General features: G+C 37.1%; 1 protein-coding gene across 2 annotated transcripts in view; it reads left to right on the top strand.

Annotated features, from left to right (window-relative positions):
• The window catches only part of mgat4b (alpha-1,3-mannosyl-glycoprotein 4-beta-N-acetylglucosaminyltransferase B), a 112,392-nt gene extending 92,081 nt beyond the window's left edge, over window positions 1–20,311 (top strand). The window contains exons 9-15 of one of the 2 annotated variants that reach the window (XM_006631896.3): window positions 6,456–6,586; window positions 7,556–7,663; window positions 8,153–8,346; window positions 8,782–8,860; window positions 10,347–10,434; window positions 14,103–14,215; window positions 15,015–20,311. In XM_006631896.3, the coding sequence (XP_006631959.1) occupies window positions 6,456–6,586; window positions 7,556–7,663; window positions 8,153–8,346; window positions 8,782–8,860; window positions 10,347–10,434; window positions 14,103–14,215; window positions 15,015–15,038 (737 nt within the window). In that variant the 3' untranslated portion in view covers window positions 15,039–20,311. The remainder of the gene's footprint in view (window positions 1–6,455; window positions 6,587–7,555; window positions 7,664–8,152; window positions 8,347–8,781; window positions 8,861–10,346; window positions 10,435–14,102; window positions 14,216–15,014) is intronic. The other variant, XM_015349891.2, reaches the window with a different exon arrangement.
• Window positions 20,312–21,957: the final 1,646 nt, after the last annotated feature.

Here is a 21,957-nt window from a genome sequence, read left to right as displayed (position 1 = left end):
ACCATTCATTCATTTCATCCAACATCCTTAATTTGACCCCAAAAAAATCATTTTGTGTCAGTTTATGGAATCATATTGTGTTCTCCATACTGCCTACACATCTAGTATTTGGTCTAATTTGAATGTATGTAGAAATCAGAATGAGTTTGTATCAGAATGGTGGGTTTATTTAAACACCTAAAAAATAAAAGCCCTCTGTTCTTAGATCCAGAGTCCAGATTCCTAAAAAATATCTTACAGTTGTAAGATACTTTAAATTCTTTTTATGTCTTTACTGTAGATGGCATGATTAAAATCAGCATTGCGCTGTGGTCTATTTCCTGTTTGCAAGACGTCTATAGCCAACTTGTCTAGGTTTAAATATACTCCACTGTCACGTCTGAACATGTCTTCATGTACAGTATCTCTTCTTTCAGTAGTTAAACCCTGTTGTACAGGACTTTCTAATCAGCAGTTTTGCGCTGATTGAGCTAGAAATGCAACAGATAATCAGCTGAGTGGTGACAAACAATAGTTTAATTAGGTAGATTTTCATAATCAAAGATTCTTCCCAGACCAGGCAATTAAGCAAATAATTGTTTTTAAACAAGGATTCACCTGAATGTTACATGTTTATCAGCTTTGGTTTATCTAAGAAAAATAATCCTGGACTCTACAGATTATTTTCAGTTTCAGTGTGGTGCAAGAAGTTATTGTAAAATAGCCACTCGGCAGTAAGGTTGACTGCAATTTCACTACACATCTGTTGTGTTTCATCACCAAGGTTGCATCATTTGCTATGCATTTTCATAAAATATATACATATGATTATTTGCATATGGTTGAGCAAGAAGATCTGTTCATTGTAGAGTGAGACATGAAGTGAATATTGTCCCTTTCCCTTTACATGTGAGTGAAGTATTTTTTTAGCCTAGCATTCTTACTATAGATAACACATTACTTAGTTAAAACAAAGTGATGGACACACATATTGTCATTTGCGCCTGAGCGGTATATTCCATGTTAATGGATTGGGTTCTTGGGGGGATCATTGACATGTATTCCCCATATCTCTGTTCTGCCAGAGTACATAGGAATATAATGTGAATACAAGAGAACAGTTACAGACAAGATGAGGCCATTTAGGCCATCTAGGCAGCTCTTAGGATCTCATAGAGCCATTTCTTAAATGCAGCCAGGTATAGGCTTCAACAGTATGCTGATTCCTCTTGTGTCCCCTGGTTTTTGTTTCACTCTTCATTCTAAGAACGCCTGCTGGGTTGACTTAACAGTGCCAACTGGTCCTAGGAGTCTGTCATCTCTGAGTTGTCCAGTGCAGTTTTTTGTTTAGTCTTGCAATCTGAGAACTGAACAGAAGCTGTATAATAAAGTCAATTTCCCACTGATGATCTAGGGTGTTAGATGTGTGGTTTCTCATGCAAGTCCTGTAGTCGGCTTAACTAACGACTTTGGGCTGTGATTAGATCCTCGATACTTCAGAGCAGAAGTCATTTGAAATCTATGAACTGCGAATGGAATGAGCAGTGAATCCAAATTAAGCTCTTAAAGTGCCAGTGCTGTCACACTTGGTTTCTTCGAACACCAGAAAATCTCTCTTCACCCAAAATAATTGAAAGGCAACTGTAAAGGATTTTTCAAAAAAACTCAAGACATGTAGAGAATTAATCTATATTTTGCTGTAACCAGCAATGTTAAGGTTTAAGTATAACCACACTTTGCAGCATGAGATTATAAAAGAAAAGATTAATCTTACTTTAAACAGCCACTTTTAATCTATATTTTAAAGTTTTCAATCAAATTTCTTATACCAGTCAAATGTTTATTCTGTACATATTTGTTTGATAATATATTTTCTAAGTTCTTTGTACATATATAAACTTTCCACCTGTGCGTATGTGTATGTAAATGTTTTCTAAGTACCTGCAGATAGTGGAAAGGATTCAAGAGTATATATAATGTATCTGTATTGACAAGGTGTGTAGATCTCTGAATAACTTACCTTAGTACATTGAGTCAAGATAGACTCCCATTTTGGCCTGAAGTAGCAATTTTTTACCACCTGAAGACCTCAATATGATAAGGTTTCACCTGTTTCACCTTCATTTTAAATAGATGGATTTATATCAGAACATAGAACATAACAAAAGGGTACAAATGACACAAAGTCATCTGGCACATTTTGCTTGCATTGTTGCTAAAAACATAGCCTTCAGAAATTCATGTGTCTTAAAGTATTCCAGCTTCAGAAAGCAGATAGCAAGCTTGTTCCAGACTCCCACAACGCTTTGTGTAAAGAATTGCTTCCTGTTTTCCATCCTCAATTTTCTGAACTTAATTTCTTGCTTTTGTCCCTAGGCCTGTCTATCATTGCTGATCGATGATGTTGTTCCCAAAATTGACTTGATCAATAAATACTGTACCTTGAAGGATTCTAAGTACCCGAATCAAACGCCCTTTTTTTCCAGGCCAAAAAATCTGTTCCTATAAGCTGCTTTAATTGTATTTACACCAAGCAAGATGAGCATTAAAAGTTTGGAAAACTGACCTGTTTGTGCTCAGGTTTCTTTGTGTATGTGTGCAATATCAGCACACAGAAAAACAGAAGTACAGCAGAAGTACTTCTTATTAGTTTACCATATAAAAGGCTTCCGTTTATTATTGTTTCTAAGTTAAGGCAGCAGAAACACTTATTTGTTTTGCAAGAAAGGCAATGCAGACATTCCCAAAGGCAAGCAGAAAGCAAACCATGGCTGATGAAACATTTTTAGCTTTTCGTTGAGATTAAAGAGGAATGAGAGCGACCGTTATTTCTCTATCAAGGGAATGGCAGACTTGCTGGGGTAGTCTGCGTGAAATTGGTTCAGTTTCACCATGGAAATGGCATCTTATCATTAGAAAAGCTGCTTTCTCCTCTGGATTTATAGGCTGACCTGAAAGAGAAAGACAAATAACCCTTTCATCTTTAAAAACTGCTGAAATGAAAAGACCCTTAAGGAGACTGAGATGGAAAAAAAAAACACTTTTTTTCTCTTGCATAGGCTTGAAGGTCACAAGTAAAATGAGTTTTAGTTGATCATGACTGACTACACTGGATAGCTTTCCCTAAGTAAGCCAGTATACCCTGACTTAGTAGTTTCAATGGTTGGTATGTTACATAACCCTTAAATTCCTGTAAGAGTTTAACTGTGTCCATTTGTTTTGTTTGCTGATGCTTTACCAGCTTCTACTGTAATCTAATACTGAAAAGCAAGCATTCGTAATACAGTATTTCCTTGAATTAAGAAAAATGCAAAAAAAATAAAGTCACTTCCCTTTCTTCCACTTGTTAACTCTGATGAGAGGCTGCCCAGTCTCACTTGTCACCAGGAAAAATGAGTCTTTGATGCCTTTTCTCCTTGGTAAGGGTTTTATGAATAATAATAATAATTGCTTACACTTATATAGCGCTTTTCTGGACACTCCACTCAAAGGGATTTACAGGTAATGGGGACTCCTCTCCACCACCACCAGTGTGCAGCCCCACCTGGATGATGCGACGGCAGCCATAGTGCACCAGAACGCTCACCACACATCAGCTATCAGTGGGGAGGAGAGCAGAGTAATGAAGCCAATTCATAGACGGGGATTATTAGGAGGCCATGATTGATAAGGGCCAATGGGAAATTTGGCCAGGACGCCGGGGTTACACCCCTCCTCTTTTCGAGAAACGCCCTGGGATTTTTAATGACCACAGAGAGTCAGGACCTCGGTCTTACATCTCATCCGAAGGACAGATGAGAATCTCCAAAGGGAAGGAGTAGAGTGACTCATCATTTGTGAAAGTGGCTGTTAAAGGGGACAGATGTCTTGATTGAAGTCTTGTACATATGGATACATTCATGTAAGTATTGTGAGGACCCCTAGATGATATGTCCCTCAGTTCCCCTTTTCAAAATGTTTGAATTTGCATTATTTCATTTGTTTAGTTGTGTGTTTTCCCTTTAAAGAGACATACTGAGGCATCTCTTCACAGTATGACTTGCTAGCTCAGGGAATGTGTGCTGTTCTTTAAGATCACACTGTTACTTACTCTTTAATAAACCAAGCTGGAGGCTATTATCGAGTAACCTTGAATAACAAAGGCCAAGGATCTTGTTCCACTGCCAACGGCAAATTTGTTATCCTGTAAATTATGACTGGGTTCATCTTAAGTGGCAACTCTTTTCGCTCACCTGCCAGCTCAACAAATTCTAGATAGAGAAATTGTTAAATTGATAAAGGCATTGTTAGCACTCGAAAGTCTAACAGCTATTTCTGTTCACTGTTTTGCATATTTAGCACTAAAAGAGACATGAAAGGGAGGAAGGAAGAAGACAGGGTGGAATGAAAAGAGATGTAGTGATTTGTGTGGTTTTAAGAAGGTGCCTTCTAAAATGAAAAGTGATTGAGGGGGTGAGAGACTACTTTCAGTTTTATGCATTTTTCACTGTAGGGTACAACAGGGCCCTACTGTATTTACTGATGTTTGAGTGGAGATAGGAATTGTTAAAATCGCAAACAGAGACAGCTGAATTGGATTTGGTTCCCTGTGTGTAATTTTAAAAGCACCTCCTGTTCATGACTGCCTCCAATATTAGCTTGGTTTTTGTGGAGTTTTTTTTTTTCCTTGAGTCATTCTTTATTCTTATGATTAACTAAACATAAAGCACTACTGTTGGTGGTTAGGTTACAACCGAGTGTCTTTTCCAGTCTGTTTAGATGACTGACCTACCCATGAAACACCAGTTTTGTGAGGATCATAATTCTCTGAGTTCTCCATAATGAAACTCTTAGTTTTTATTTGTTTTAGTGTTGGTATTTTAGTACTGTAACTTTAATTCAGTTGATGTTTAGGCAAAAAGGGATTCATGCTGTTTTGTGGTTTGTTGATGTGAAAAGCTAGTTCTGTCCTTGTTTAAATACTTCTACAGGGTGATAGCACGTTTAGGCCCTTTATTGTTTCAGTTAAGCATTTCAAAGATTGGTGGTAATGAAAAAACCTGTCTGGCAAGCCAACTTTGCCCTTCACTGCTACAGAGGACAAGACATGTCCTGATAACTCCAACATTCCTGCCTTGTCTTGGTTACACTGTGAGCTTGCTGATTAGAGTATTTAATCTTCCGGCCTTCCAATGTAATAGACAGTCTGACAACACATACTATTTTATAGTAAGGGTTTTCTGAATTGTATTGTTTTCAAATATTACAGAGCAGCAGAGACTAAAAATCTAAAAAAAATGAAATGGTGTCGTGTAACAAATCAGTGAAATATTTTAAACATCTCTATGAATGATTCAATAACAAAAACCCTTTTTAAGTGCAAAACTATTGTCAGGTCAGGCAGTATTAAATGCTAATAAGAGAGCATTGTGTTATACAAAAAAAACCTACATAGTGACAAATGATAGTATGAATTGTATATACAAGAATGTATTTAGAATTCAAGGGCTAGAATGTTAGGTTTTGTTTTTGGTAAATAGTATTTCTATACAAATGGGTATTTTTATACAGTGATTGTGTGTTTTCCCAAATCAGCTATATTTGTTATGCTTTGTTTCACTAGACAGACAAAAACAAAAATATTTAGGTTTTCTTTTGGTTGCAAAGATTGCATTTGCATTAAAAAAGTCTGGTTTTTACAGAAAGTATCAATGTAAGACACTAAGTAGGTAGTCAACAGCCACCTCTCTGTTGATAGCAAGTGAGGTAATTGTGTTGGAAGTTGATTGATTCCAGGTGTAGGCAGTAGGGAAGAAGATAAATGGGTTCTATAGACAATGCGTTTGTAACTAACTTCCACTGAAATATAGCAGTATGAAGACCTCAGTGCTGGAGCAATAAAACTCCAAGAGGGGAAACACAAGCTGTGGGATCTTTTAGTCTAACAGACAACAGAGCCTTTGAATTTTACACTCCCAGCTCATAAAAAAACAAAACAAGCTTTTCTGTAGAGTGCTCCTGCCGAGATTACATGCAGATGGCACAGCTCTGATTGAAATCTGTCAGATGAAAGCTTGATAACCAGTTCTGTCTTCTCATATCTACACATCTGAACTGTATTAGCTTGGGGCTTTGTTCTCATCTCACAAATTGACCTGTAGCTGAGCTGCACCAATCCATCCAGCCCTTTGGTTCTTTTCTGTGTGACTGGATCCAAGCAGCTTCCAGATGTTTCATCAAAAGCTTCAAGAATCCAGGGTCACTCATCACATGTGTTTGCATAAATACAGAAGTTTGGACAGTTTCTGTTGTTTTGCTCTGTCTACCTTAACACAAGTCTCGGTTTTCAAAGTGTATTGTTGAATCTGTAACTCAGCATGCACATGTGTTTTATCAGTGTTTTCTTTCATTTCCTACGTGGATCAGCACTTTTTGCATTTATTTTCTTTTGCTTTATTAGATTATGTGACACAGAATAACTGTCTGAACATTTTCAGGCAAGATGTTCAAATCCCTGGACCTTTCCCTGATCGTGGAGTTCATGCTGATGTTCTACAAGGACAAGCCCATCGACTGGCTGCTTGACCATATCCTGTGGGTGAAAGTGTGCAACCCAGAGAAAGATGCAGTGAGTACCTGAGCACAAGTGGATGGGGGCCAGAGCCTGAATTCTAAAACAAACCTGTCAGCACAAGGAATATCGTTTTGTTTTCCTTTTTAGCTATGGTTAAAGAAGGAGGTAGGAATGAAGCAAATCAATTTCTCCGTTTCAGTGAGCTGTTTGAGCAGGATAGAAAAGTTGCTTGGTTTAGATTCTTAGGCTTCTGGGCTTGGAATCCTATAAGGAAATGTAAGGATTTTTCTTTTTCTTTTTTTCTTCTTCTTAAAATATCAGACCGAGATATTTTTTAGACAGAGGTCTCATGTGGCTTGACACTTAGCTGATGTAGTGGCACACACAAGGCAATTGATAATGTGACAAAAAAAAAACTGTGGCCCTGCGTCCCCCGAGATGGAGGTCTGACTCGCACATTCTAACATCTATATCTAAAATTCTCTTTTTGGGACTGCTACACGAGCTGAATTGCAGTTCCTGAGATAACTTAAGGTCCATTCACATTGAAATGCTTGCCCATATGCAAACGTCTGTTCTAAAACAGACCAATTAACTTCAAACTCGACAGAGTTAGAATCACCCCTTACTTTATTTGTTAAAGTGTTGGTATCGCCCAAAAGACACGACATCTTTCGTGTCTCGGCTCACGGCGACACGACCTTAACGCAGGCAAGAACGAGGAAGTGTAGACAAACACATCCAACCTGCCCACCTTCATGCCGCTTGTCTTTCAAAACACCACAGGCACCTGGGCTCCATGCTGGAGATGAAGCGCTGATTGGATAAGCAAATGCCAGGCAGGCAGCAGGGAGTGTTGTGTTGCCAAGAGAGCCTGGCTGATTATTCTCCCCCTACCCTAAGGTGGTGTTCAGACAGTTCTGAGTTACCTGGACAGGCTGCAGAATAGAAAAAAAGGAGAGTACAGCATAAGAAGGAATTCAAAAGAAAGATCTTATCCTGTTTTCTCTGTGACTCCCTTAGAAACACTGCGACAGACAGAAGGCTAACCTGCGGATTCGCTTCAAGCCGTCTCTCTTCCAGCATGTGGGAACTCACTCTTCACTCGCTGGGAAGATCCAGAAGCTGAAGGTTAGTCAAAGCAGCGATTCACTGCATCTGCATTTCCTTTTTCTTTTCTCGGCTCCTTGGGAATCCCGTTAAGACCCAATCTGAGAAGTTCTGAATGGCAAAGAAATCACAAAACCATTTATTTCACAAATTCTGTCCAAGACACACTTCACACAGAGGACGTCTGTAACAGAAACAATTACATATGATTCCACAAAAATGACATACAGGTGTTAAGGCATTCAGTAATGAGTCTTATCTTAAGAAATTAAGATAACATTAGGCACTCCAGACATGATTTAAAGAAAAGGATTGAATCCTTGAATTTTTATCTTAGAATGCATTTCTTTTAATGAAAATGTAATTTACAGGAAGCAAAGTTGTTTTACATTCTGGTCATTAATCAAATGTTTATTGATTTTACCGCTGTAAGGTAAGATGGAATTTCATAAGCTAGGTATTGGCTCCCCTGTGTGGTGGAATTATGCACAATGAATGAATATGTTCCAGGACAAAGACTTTGGGAAGCAAACTCTTCACAAAGGTCATGCCAACCCCCCTGCTGAGGTGACCACCAGTCTCAAGACCTACCAGCACTTCACTCTGGAGAAGGCCTACCTGGGAGAGGACTTCTTCTGGGCATTCACCCCTGTGGCCGGAGACTTCATCCGCATTCGTTTCTTCACGCCAGTGCGCATCGAGAAGTGAGTATTTCACTGTAAAGGAACAATAGGTTTATTCCATGCTGAAAAAAAGAAGAAAGAACACAACGTTTCGGCCATGGAGCCTTCTTCAGGTGTGTCAGGTGTGTTTTACTGTGTTTCTCACCTTTACAGCTCCCAGAAACTGCCTGCAGAAACACGTTGCAGGCTTAATTTAGCCTTAACACTTGTGGAACTTCAACCAATTAACGGTTCTTTACATCTTTACACCTTTCTGTCACAAATTACTGAGCAAAAAAAGTACCTCTACCCTGTATCTCCTCACACATTCTAGGCATCGAAGGTAAATTATCTGCCCCTTTATTCACAATAATCTAAATTATCATGCTCTGTTGTTTTTGTTGTCTGGTACAGAGCACAAGCTCGGTGGGATTCATTATAGACTGTAAAGTTTCATTCTTCTTCTGCTCCCTGTAGGTACTTCTTCCGCAGTGGAAACATAGAACACCCAGGGGACAAGCTCTTCAACACCACTATAGAGGTTCTGCCATTTGATGTGAGTTGGCAACAACCATGTAGAGCAGAAATGCAGGATTTCAGCCTCATAGGTTTCTCTAAGCTTTGCGCCTTTGACTGGTCTAGTCACCTGACTCCTTCTGAATTTGTAAGCTTTCAACTCTAATAACCCCCCACAGTCACTAGTAAAAGTAGTCTGCGTAAACATATCTCACATTTGTCAAGACCTGTATTTTTACCCGATCTGTGTAACCAGACCACCAACTTTGCTGGTTTGACCCAACAAACCATTATGGAAAGCATGTGAAAAAGTGGAATGGAGATAATATACCATCCTCTTTATTGCCACATAAATCACCACAATAACACTATGCAGGCAGAATTAAAAGAATGCATTTATTCATCATTATTCAGTTGCTGATTACTGGTAGCACCTACAACATGGTGTGAGCACATACAAGGTTATGTGTAAAGATACAATAAACCACTACCCATTTTAAAACATATTTCATTACTTCGCTTCAGAGGAAAACAGTGGCACTCCAGAGACATGTTGATATTTGTAGGTTTTTTACTTTTGCTATCTTATCCCCATGTATACTGAACAAATTTCTGTATTAGATAAAAGCAGCCCTTGATGTCTGTGTGCATATGCCCAAATACGACCAAATTATTCATTATTCAGTTTCATTGATGAAGTCAAATCAGGCTTCTCTTTGCAATAATTACAAATGATTACAAATAATTACAAAAAGAAGATGTAATAAAATTTGGTGAGGTCAGTTTGCAACAAAAAGATTATTAGTATAATTTTCAAATGAAATATTTTGCACTTGAGTTGTTTTCCTCTAGTTGGAAAACTGGACTGGTCTGTAGTTACTTTTGGAAATCACATTGCAAAGTTCTTGAAATAGCTTCAAACATTATTTTGTATTTCAATGCAATTGGAAGCTTTGTACTTTATCAAAAGGGTTGCAACTGTTGCAATTCCAAAATGTATCATTCAAAACGGATAACAAGAAAAGAAAGTAGTTTTAAATCTGATGTAATAGCTGTTATTACTGTTTAAAAACCACTGTATAACAACTGTGAGTCTTATACTTTAGGTAGTAGTACAATACTTAACTTAGTGTGCTTACTATGCTTGTTTCCTACAAAGTAAAGTGGAAATTACATTCAAGTGTTTGATAATAAGCATATGGTAAAAAACACTGCTTGGTCTAACATAAAGCCAAAATAGTGATTCTTAAACTGAGTTTTGCGAACATTGAAATTTTAAAAGTGAATAGAAAACAAAATGAAAACTGCAATCTTTAGGGGCAGGAAGCAAACAAAACTGTCTAACAAATTATTAGTTAAGTCAAAATACAAAAACTCCAGTTTAAAAGAAAACCAGGTGACACCGGGGTTATTGGTACCAGGATTAATAAACCCTTACATACAGTAGCAAAAATGTGGCTTTGGAATAAGATCCTGCAACACAATTGTTCTAAAGCATTCTGGACCCCTAATGTGTCTGTTCCCAGAATGTACAATCTGAGAAAGAGGCTCTGAAAGATGGAAGGGAGAAAACACCTAAGTACCACAGAACTGAAGATGGTTTTATCAGAATTGGTAAGTCCAGTTTTTTTTCTAGAGATACTGTTTTTAAAAGTTCATATTTCCCCACATACACACAAATCATGATGTTTAAACTAATGATGATAACAACCATTTTTTCTCTTAAAAAGATTAACATAAAGGATGAAGCCTATTCTAATGTGAAAGTTATTCACCAGTCTGTATTCTGTGTATGTTTATTGTCAATATTCAATCTAAATTACAGATTGTTGTAATTATGTACATTCTGTTGCTGCATGATTATGAAATCTTCTATTGCATGGTACATTGTCATGCAATAGCAGATTTCATGATCACTTCTATATATAGATTTCACCTATATAAAACAGATCAACTTTGTTACCTCTACCTGTAGCTTTTTGTCATAAACCATTAAGAATGTTGCTATGGCAACCCTTAACCACTTACAGTATTAAAAACAATCATTTAAAAAAAATTACTCAAATTCCTTTTAAAGCTCCTTATGTTGAAAGTGTTGTATGAGTAATAATCTGGACTGTTTTCTTTTAAAATAGAAGAATGCATGCAGAATAACCCTTGGTATAAGGCAATATTCTGACATTATCTAGATAATGTTATACTCCCATAAGGAATCAGGATACATTTGGAAAAATGTTACATTATTCTTGGCTGCGGGCATCCTATTATTCAACTAATAATAAAAATGGAGTTGCTAAAGGCTGGTTCTAAATGTGCACAACAGACATTAACAGAGAGAGAGATCCAAAAGACTACAGTCATTACAATTAATCTTAAATTAACAGAAACACTCAGCTGTTTATTAAGTGAAAAGGAGAAAACAACTTGGTTGAATATTGACTCGTGTGTATACAGTGACTGAAATAAATTTTGATAAGCAAGTAGAAGCAAAAATAAAAACATTCATGTGAAAGAGAAGAGAACAAAATGTCTGAATCTTTTTTTCCATCAGGGAACTGAACCCAGTGGTTGTTTAGTGTGGATAAAATTGAAAAACAAATCCAATAGCCTCAGAATTTTGATGTTTCATTTTTTTTTTCAATTAAGGGTACATTAGGGAATTAATGCAAGTTTAAAATAAACCTTCAGGAGGATTCAAAACCTTCTGTACAAATACAAACATCCCTCTACGTCATACAAAAATATCTTAGTGTTTTGACTCTTCCATACCTGTTTTTAATATTTATAAGGGTTGTCTTCATTTAGGTTTTGCAGTTACGTCCTGGAGACAGAGTATTTTCTGTTCTGAGCAAAAGCAGAATTGAATATCACCCTTGGTTCTCTCCAAATGAGTCAGTACTTAAGTGTGAGTAATATCAGAATGGGAAGCCTTTTGTAGCAGCAACAGTTCCTTTCAGTTATTTTACAGTTGTTACCTAAGCTTACCACATGGTCTGCTCAGGTAGGAGAGGTAAGAGATTCTCAGTCAGAGGCTTTGTAAGCCTCTCTGTCACCCTGCCTTGCTGATGTCTCTGCTGTGACACTAGAGACACTACGAAAGTAGAGTAGACACTCACAGATCCTTTACACACCCCATGTTAGTGGGTAGTTTGTTCTTATTTATTCTTTTGTAGTCAGGGATTACTTGCGAGTGGACATGTATGTGGCCTCTGAGTAAATGTATATGATAATGCATTTTGCTTTAAAATTGGATATTTTTGTTTTCGGATTTCCACATTGATGATGTGTCAAACCATACCCCTGGAGAGCCCCAGTGTAGGAGGTTTTTGTTACATGCTGGACTAGGAACAACAGCACAAGTCGTTACGTCGACAGAAAATCTGGCACTGCAGTACTAAAATTTGCTTTTGTCTGCAAACAAAAATAAAAAGGGAAATAAACTACTTTTTTTCAAAGGTGGAACAGCCTATGATCTCTAACAATGGTTTAATTCAGCTCACTTTCTACCACTTTCTGTTTGGCCCATTGTCTTTGAATGAGACAGAATTCATCCAGTCACAGTTTTATAGGTTGTTTAATAAAGTCTGCAACTTCTAAAGACCTAGAATAATTAGACTGTGATGAATTAAATAGGTCATTTTAAACAGGTAGTGAATTAATTTAGGGATAATTTGGTTCAAAAATTAAATTACCCTTTAGCCCATAGCACTAGAGTTCTCTTAACTGTGCAATGACTTGCTTAATTGATTCCTCAAGTCCAAGTGTTCCTAATATTAAAAAAACAGGGTGATTCAGAGTGACCTATAAGACTAAATGGATCAAAGTTCTACTGCACTTACTAAGGAGTAGTAAAGTGGGAATGCAACTGTAAACAACAACAACAACAACAACAACAACAACAACAACAACAACAACAACAACAACAACAACAATAATAATCATATCTTACACTTTTTTTGGACACTTCACTCAAAAGGCTTTACAGGTAATAGGGAATCCCCTCCACCACCACACATCAGTCGGGAGGAGAACAGAGTAATGAAGCCAATTGATAGATGGGGATTATTAGTAGACCATGATTGGTAAAGGCCAGGACACTGGGGTTACATCCCTGCAATTTTTGAGGAATGTCCTCGGATTTTTAATGGCCGCCGAGAGTCAGGACGTCGGTTTTAGGTTTCATCCAAAGGACGGTGCCTTTTTTACAGTATAGCCTCCCCATCACTATGCTGGGGCATTAGGACCCTGACAGACAGCAGCCTAAGCTTTCCCAGGAGGTCTCCCATCCAGATACTGACCAGGCTCACACTTGCTCAGCTTCAATGGGCTGACAGTTGCCAGTCGCAGGGTGATATAGCTGCTGGCTATGCTGGATAAACACATTATGGTGGTAGGCTACTATTCTGTAGTCAGCCCTTGTGTATAACTAAGAAATGAAATTGAAATTTGCAAGTATATTTGTATGTCAAAAATAAAAGTGTTTTTTATTTGTTGTGTTTTACAATACATTGCAAACCAATTGTCTCGGTGTGTTTAAGGAATATTTCCATGCGGCTTTCGCCTGCCTCCTCTAAAACATGGATGTCGGCAACCTTTCTCAAGGACATTTTTTCTCAAGGACATCTCGGGGGCTGCATAGCCAAGCCTTTTACCAGTCCTCACATGTCATTTTCTTTTCTGTGGGCTCATAATAACAATATTAAGGGCTCATCGGGGCATACAACTCGCATCAGTGTAATTTATACGGGAAGCATAAACAAACTCATTGCTCTCGAAAATTGCAATATGGATTCTCCCTTTGAGTCCCGGTTCATTAACAGAATCAGATGCAGCTCCCGCACGGTTCTCATGCGTGAAGCCATTTCAGAGACTCTGCGATATCCTCTTTATTTCAAATTTGATGCCTTTTCTGTTCTGATCTTTTGTGGCATGTATATGGCAGATAATCCTGCAGATGCCAGCAGGGATAAAGAATGCGACAGAATCAGTATGATATCACTGTCATTTCCCCAGACACGGTTTTGCACTCAATCGAGGTATTACCAACCTGATTTGAGGCCACAGCGGAATCATATTAACTTGATTTGAAATGGAGTGGATGTGATTAAAAGTAGCCCCATACAATTACCTGTGTTACTGCAATGACAAAAATGTAATGTAATGTCATTTGCTTACAGAAATACAAAAGGGGCTCAAGTTGATCTGTGCTGATATATTGGACGTACTGTAGATTGGCCTCACCTTGCAGGCATGACTAGACAATGCCCAGTTCTGTCTTACAGGGACTTTCTTGAATGGAATTGCTGAGGGTGAGGTGGACGCCTCCTTTGGGCCTCTGGAGGCCATCCGTCTGTCTGTACTGACCGACTCCCCAGTCTGGGTTATCCTTAGTGAGGTAGGTCTGTCAGCCTGCTTGTCTCTGGCTATATATAACAGTAAATGCATGACACAGCACTGAAACAAAAGCAGACCAGTCGGCAGCTCAGACTGGTTTCTAAAAACAACTCCTTCTGCAGATTTCACTCTGGTGACGTGCTGTGTAACTTTTCCACATCCTTCAGCCTAAAAGCGATTTGCCTGCTGGCTTAGGTCTGCAATCTGGCCTGAAATGCAATTTCTTGATAAGAACTAGGTCTGCCATGTCATGTAAAAAGGTACAAGGGGCTTTGATGAAAATTACATGGAACGTACAGAACATTTTTGTAAAACTCCCAGCAGAGGTTGATATTCTGATGGCCATGTTATGATGTGACAGAAAATGCATTTGTTGCTTTGTTTTTATTCAGAATCCAAACTACTTGAAAACAAGTAGTTTTATTCATAGTTATATTGATTTAAGAGAGCCACATTTAGAAACAGGTACATTACTGTGGTAATGTGGTAATATATGGTAAATAATTTCAGACTTCTGTAAAGACAGCTAAATAACTGCTTTCTTCTCTAAGGTCAGTCTTTCTTACCCTGAGATTTACAAGACAAGGAATAGAGTGGGCTGTGAAAGCAAAGTCTTAAAAATAGTCGAACCAAAAAGCATTACTTGCCTAGGATGACAGTGCTGTGCTTGCTCTGCTTTCTCTTTTTCCACCTTTCCTGAATGCTTAAAATGAATGACCCTTAAAGAAAAATGCATTTCTTAAATATGGTATTGGAAAAACCTGAAAATAATGGCTTTTATCTTTCTTTGCCTGTTTCAGATATTCATTAAGAAAGCTGAGTGACACCAGCCAAATACCTCTAGAGTTCACAGACCCTTCCATGGAGGATGGGAGTCTTTGCAGCTAGTCAATTGAAATCTTCAGTAACTAGTATCTCTAGTGTGGTGTGAGTACTCCCCCTGCTGGCCAGAAGGTGGCTAGCAGGATGAGCTGGTACTGCCAGCTAAATATGTGAGGACCTGCCAGACTTGTAAAACAAAGACACAAGGAAGAAGAAGCTGTATTTTATAAGCTGTAATTATGTGTATATAGGTTTATGTTCTGAATAATTGTATTTACACTGGTGATATGGATGGGCTTGCTGGATTGCTTGCCCAATAAAAAAGTAAAATGCTGCTTCAGAATGGAAGACTTTACACAGTGTAACCCAGGTTACCCACTGACTAAAAATTGATTGCATTGCCTTTAAAAATGAAACCTTTAACTGTTAAATTATGTAAGATTATATAAAAAAGTGCTGTTGTTTTTTTTGCCAAAATTTAATTTAATTATTTTTATTTATGATTTTTTAACTAGATATACATACATAAATTAAAATAAATCTTCCACCGTAAACCCCCTCACTGCCAGATGATATTTAGAAAATTAAAAGCCCTTCGAAATAAGGTCTGAATGCTTGCACTCTTAACATCAGATTTTTTTACATGGCTAGTTTATAAAGACCTTTTCAAATACCATTGTTAAAATGTTTCTTATCTTATTCTTCACTAATAGGTTTTTTTGTGAATGGAAGCATTGTGGATGTTGTCTTTTATCCATTTTAAATTTGCCTTAATACAACATGAACTCAGAGCTGCATCAACTAACTAAATAATACAACAACATACAGATTCAAACAGACCCTAAAGCACCTTTAATTCCTATTGAGGAAATGCTGTTTACAGATAAAAGTACATATCATTTTAGGAGCTGCAGGCATGTTTGAGTGTTTTCCAAATTTATTTTGCTTTATTACTGGCTGGTATAACAGAAAAGACATTAAAGGTATCATATTGAATATCACATGCTGTAGATAATGATTAAATACATCTTTAAGATGTAAATTGTTCAGGTCTAAAATTAATAGATATATTAAAAACAGATATTTGGAGTTTAAGAAAGTGAATGTCAAAGTTTCACACACAACACACAAAATAAAATGTTATTAATATATCCGGTGTTCCAAAGGGTGTGGGTGGTCGTGTTGCGTGTCTGGCACAGAAACATTGGTATTGGTCACAGTCTCAAGACTTAAAGCTGCATATCAGGTTTGTTCCCTTAAACCAGAATTTTTTACTTTCAAATTTTAGTAAAATAAGCCTGAGAGATGAGCAGGTTTGCAGGAGCACACCTGGGTAAGTGCACTTCCTATTAAATACAGTAGCAGCATCAGTGGATGTGTTTTAAAATGTCTAGAGGCAGCCAAAGGCACAGTGTAGAGGCGGCACCCACATATATCTCTAGGGGTCAACCTTCAGTCGAAGACATGATTGCTTATCCAACTACAAAATAAATTAAAATTGTAAAATTGGTTCGTAAATGCTTTTAATACTGCTTACAGCAAAATTGAGGAAATCATAGAAGAAAGTAAGCAGTTCTGTCTTCTTGTTAATTGCATTGGTGGAGACATTCTTCTTGCAATTCACCTGTAATTAAGCAGTCTTTTAAACAACATATTTTGTCAGGACAATACATTCCACAACCATGTCAAAAATAACTTTCCTCTCAGAGGATGCTTTTGTTTTTGGAACAATTTTGTCTGTATTGCTACATAGAGGGTAATGTTTGCTTACAAAACTGGGAATCAAGCAAATAAACACATACTCTGGGGCTTCAGACCAGCACAACCAGTAAAGATGCAGGCTCAAAGTACTGAGTGGGATCATAGGTCCAGCTTTGACCAGATTACCTTATTAGTCAATTTTGACTGGACTACCCAATCAGCAGCGTGCAACTGGCAGAACTTTAGGGGATTAGTGTTTCCTTGACTTGCCTCACAACAACAACTCCTCGTACCCACCAGGATTCATATCAGTGAGAAACACATCCCACCTCCTGCAAGCACTCACCTACTCATTCTCCCTTAAGGCACTGTGAAGTTTGGAACTTGCAAAAAAGACAAATAGCTCTAAACACAGGTGATTCCAGCCTGGAGGGGGTTAAATAAATTAGAAAACTGTTGTGGATTTCAAATTAAAAATAAAATCCAACAAATATTTGTGGTTATTTTAGAATTTTTCATTTGAAGTTTTGATGGACTATAAACCTTGTAGGATTTAATGCTTAAACCTGCTTGACAATGCATTTGGCCTGAAGAACCAGAATGATTGCTCTTAATAAATAAAAGCCCACAACACTGCCATTTTCTTTTTAAAGAAGGTTTTTTAAATAGATTTTTAGTGACTTAGAGAATAATATGTTCTCCAAAGGGTGCTTTATCTTCTTACTAACTTTTTGCACAACTGAAAATACAACTCCCATTTGACATCTTGATAGCTGTTCAGTAGGTTGTAACAATAAGGGTGTTTTTCAGGTTTTTAAAGTGCTGAAGCGTTATGTATCAACTTTTCTTTTTTCACATAGAGACAAGGAGCAGTACCACTGTGTTTTTGAATGTATAACTGGAAAAGGCTTTGCAAATAAAAAGAAGCTCCATTAACTGGGAACATTTAACAAATTCTCATTAAGATCCTTCCACTCAGCAAACTATAATATTTTGCCATTGCCTTGACTGCCAGTGAGACAAAGGGAAAACGGGAGTTGAGAAACTTTTTGGAAAAAAAAACATAAATTAAAACCTAGAACTAAATTGTGAACTTTTATTAATAGTGTTAACAATAAACTTTATTTTATTTAGCACTTTAAAGGCAATAATCTCAAAGCACTTTTGAAGGTGCTGAATAAAATAAGGTTTATTATTAATAGTAGCTAAAATTCTCTTTTTCTGCTTTTCTCCAGCAAAATGGCTACAATGTGTATTTGTTTTTATGTCATATTTGTTGCATCCCATTGAGAGTGTGTTGACTTACCTTCTTGTTTTTCCTTTGTGAAGGGACAACGTTCTACTGAACATAACACTGCATTTAAAACGTGCCTCCTTTCTGACATTTTGATGTGAAGTCAAACAAAAAAAAACTTGGAAAAAATAAGTTTCCAAATGTATCAGAGATTAGGGTTGAGTATTGGGATTGGAGAACACAGAGATCTTGTATTCAATGTTGAAAACACAAGGGAAAAAAGACAGTTACTGTTTTGTTACTTAAGAGTATGAAGGTAATTCATTTGCAGTACTCCTACATGCACTAAATTAGGATTTTTTTACATTTGGAAGAGTATTCCCTGCATATAATCTACATTTCCCGTTAACTGTTTCTGAGGTTATTGTTGTACTGGAGTTCATTCCATTGTTTTGGAGGGGGAGTTATTTGACATGTTTAACTAACAACCCCTACAGTATATGTTTTGAGATGAATGAGAAACCCCAGAGCCAAACTATAATGATGACAGTAATTATTTCACTCCCATCATGATGGTTTGCTTCTGGACTTAAAGATATAATCCAGCATTCAATCATTTTCCCCAGTCCCTGGGAGGAAGAAATTTGTCAGAATTTTTTAGCATGCCACAGAGCAAAGTAAGTAGATAGAAAAATAAAGATGTGTGCATTGAGTCTAAAAAAAATGTTTTAATTTATGTTAGAAATTGTTACTGCTTAGGACACGTGGATATGGATGGGTCACGTAAAAATATTAATCTCCTATTAATCTCCTATCCAAGAGATCCCAGACACTCTATAGTATAGGATTTTGAAATCATAAAAAAACCTTAGTATCTAAAATGTAAGACAGTGTAGCTCACTTACTTCAAATAATATTCTGTTTTGTTTTCGGGCTGGTATTTTAAGTAAACAATGTATAGTATAAGTAACTTGCTATGTAAAAGGAAGTGTGTTTTACGGTTTCCACTTTCGCTTCCGAAATTATTAATATCATCCTGAATTAAAGCACTTTGCATGAAAAAGATAATTGGACTAGGGAGAGTGGAAACATTGTCCGTAGTTGTTAATGGGAAATGTAGCCAGCAAGCTACTGCTTTCAAGGACACAATGATAACGTGGCATCTTATTAGACACACACAAGATACCATGGACCTGATGGATCTTTTTAAACATCATGGCCCTGTAATCCTATAAGGTTCTGTTTGATTTAATTTTAATTTTATTTTCTGTCTCTGAAGTCTCTCCTGACCTATGCACACTTTGATTTATCTGGCTACCCAATCTGCAATTCTTGAGCCTCTCAAGCTCAGTTTGAAGCCAAACTATATCGGTGCAGTTATCAATATATGAATTGTATTTTAACGAACGACTCGATTAGGATTTCCATATTGGTCTGTCTTTGGGTTTGGAAAGATTTTTCTCAGATCTTCTCCATTCTTTCAACGGCAAAGTAAATATCTTACTTTGTTCTTACGAGTTTTGGTCTGTGTATTGCATCACACTACAGTATATAAAAGTGGTTTTGCTCATTTTACTTTCATCATTAAAAATGGCTTTTGTGTGCTGAAAAAGAAGATACCAGTAAAATCTACCCATAATAAGCAAACTGCTTAGAAACTGCACCTTTAAAGCTAATTATTAAACCATCAATGAGTAAAAAGAAAATTTAACAATCGATTATATACATCCAGATTATATAAAGTCAGTCCATAGATGTGGTGAATGGCCTTGTCTGCTTTGTAAACTTTATTATTTCTCAGTGCTTGAATACTGAGTGATGAATGTATGTGATAAAGTTCCAAAATGAAGCTCAAAATCCTCAAAGAACATTCCACAAACTTGCCTTCCTCTTACAAAAATCTCCCAAAATTTGACGTGACATTTTTCATAGTATTAGGGAAAAAAATGTTTAGTTAGATGTTGATAATGAAACCTCTGAGGTGAATTTATTTCTTTGAGAATATACAGAAGACTTTCAGTCTGACACATCTAGCATTCTGGCAGCAAGGGGGTGAAAAATAAATCTCCTCAAGCTCTTGTTTTGCACTGGTGCTGAGCTTCGTGTTTCTGAAAGTGTGGCGGGGCCAATCAAATTGAGAGGAGCTGGAGATGAGATGGGAATCACCTGCAGAACAAAGGTGTGCATTTTATTCCCCCACAATCTCTTTTTCTGAGATGCACTGGAATGCATATTTATGATAATGTGTGTTGTATTTTGTATAATTTAGATAAACTATATTTCATGTTATCTTCTATCCAATTTGTGAATTGTAATAAAACAAACTGAAATCACAGAAAAGATTATTTTTTTCCTTTTCTTTGGAAGTTACAAACCCTCTCTCTGACTTTCTCTGAGATGGATGAAAATGTGGAATGCTTCTGTTCGGTGTACAGGCTCAGCAGCTGAAATCCCACAAACATGATTCAGAAGACAGGGGTTCCGCTCAGACTGTAAAGGTCAGTACAGCATAGTGTACTGGCAGTGTGTTCCACACTTTTCATATATTGTCACCATCCAATAAAGGCCAGATCTGGTCTTTTGCCATAACATTCCATATGAAACATATATTCCAGCTCTTCAGGAGCAACACTGTATATTTCTTCCAATGTGCCCAGCAGTGAAGGGTACAAAATTATTTTCTGTACTGGCAGACCTCCTCACTTGACATTGAGGTACCTATGCGTCTAAATATGTCACCTAAGGTAAGAGAGAAGAGGGAGGTTGCATGGAATAAAGTGTTGTGTGGCATAATTTTTATACGTTTATTTCTGAACTTGTAGATTTAGTCAATTTAAGTTTTGTATTGGTCCTCCATTTAAAGGTGCTATCTTAAAGTGTACATGGCTGGTGGCCCTGAAGTCAACAGTTAGAATGTAGGGTGACATCATACATTGTGAATAAAGATTATTACACGAGACATGAAAATTATTGACAGAGGGAGAAATGTTTTACATATACGTCGTGATGTACCACCGTGATGTACCATCGACAATCGTCCATAGCAAAGGTTTTGGCTCTACACATTTTGAAACATTCCCAGTTACTGATGATGGAAGATTGGAACACTATCAGAGTATTCTACACTAACCTAATAGTATGGAGGAGTGGTTAGGGCTCTAGGCTAAGGACTCTGGACTCAAAGAGTTCTGTTGTGCCCTTGAGCTACAAAACTCCTTCAGTAAAATCCAAGGTTGAATGAACAGAATGTGACTGGTTTTCAACAAAGTGTCATAACCTGTGCATTAGAGAATGTAAAGGTAGAAATACCACACGTTTTTGTGTTCAATTTCACTTACCAAACATAAACATGTATTTCAGGATATAACTGTATATTTGCAGGATGGGAATATAAATGAGGATATGTAAAGATGACACATCTTTAAATAGAGTATGAATTCCCAGTGTTACATGCCAGTGTTTACTAATGTAAAGTATAAAAAATAAAGTTATATTTTACTTAGATTATTACATATCATAATGATGATGACAATGATCAGATGGATGAAAAAAACTTGTGACCATTAGCGCTACACGAGCTGTCTATTAACACTGCTGGACCATTTCCTTTTCCTGCAAACTATGACATAGTCAGTCACATGAATGCAATGTGCTCCATTTAGATTTAAAACAATACTAAGAGCTTTTGATGCTTTCCCAGTGCCCTGTGGCTTTGGAGATCAATTAGTTTGTCATCAGCTAGTGTACGTCTCCCTGCCCTTTTAAATGTTAATTGGCTGCTGCAAATTAAACAGCCATTAAAGAAGCACTGAAGATCATTCTGAGCAAATTAGCAAAAGATATTCTATTGATTTGCCCGTTTTGTTTAATTCTTCGTGTAGCTCATGAATCGGTACCTGCAATTGAGCTTTTTCAGCATATTTATGGGAAAGCAAGCAAGTGATAGTAAATTATAACCTTGATTGTTTTATACATAGAATATGACT

This window comes from Lepisosteus oculatus, chromosome 11 (genome assembly GCF_040954835.1).
Source record: "Lepisosteus oculatus isolate fLepOcu1 chromosome 11, fLepOcu1.hap2, whole genome shotgun sequence".
NCBI lineage: Eukaryota > Metazoa > Chordata > Actinopteri > Semionotiformes > Lepisosteidae > Lepisosteus > Lepisosteus oculatus.
This window is presented reverse-complemented; position numbering and strand designations above follow the sequence as displayed.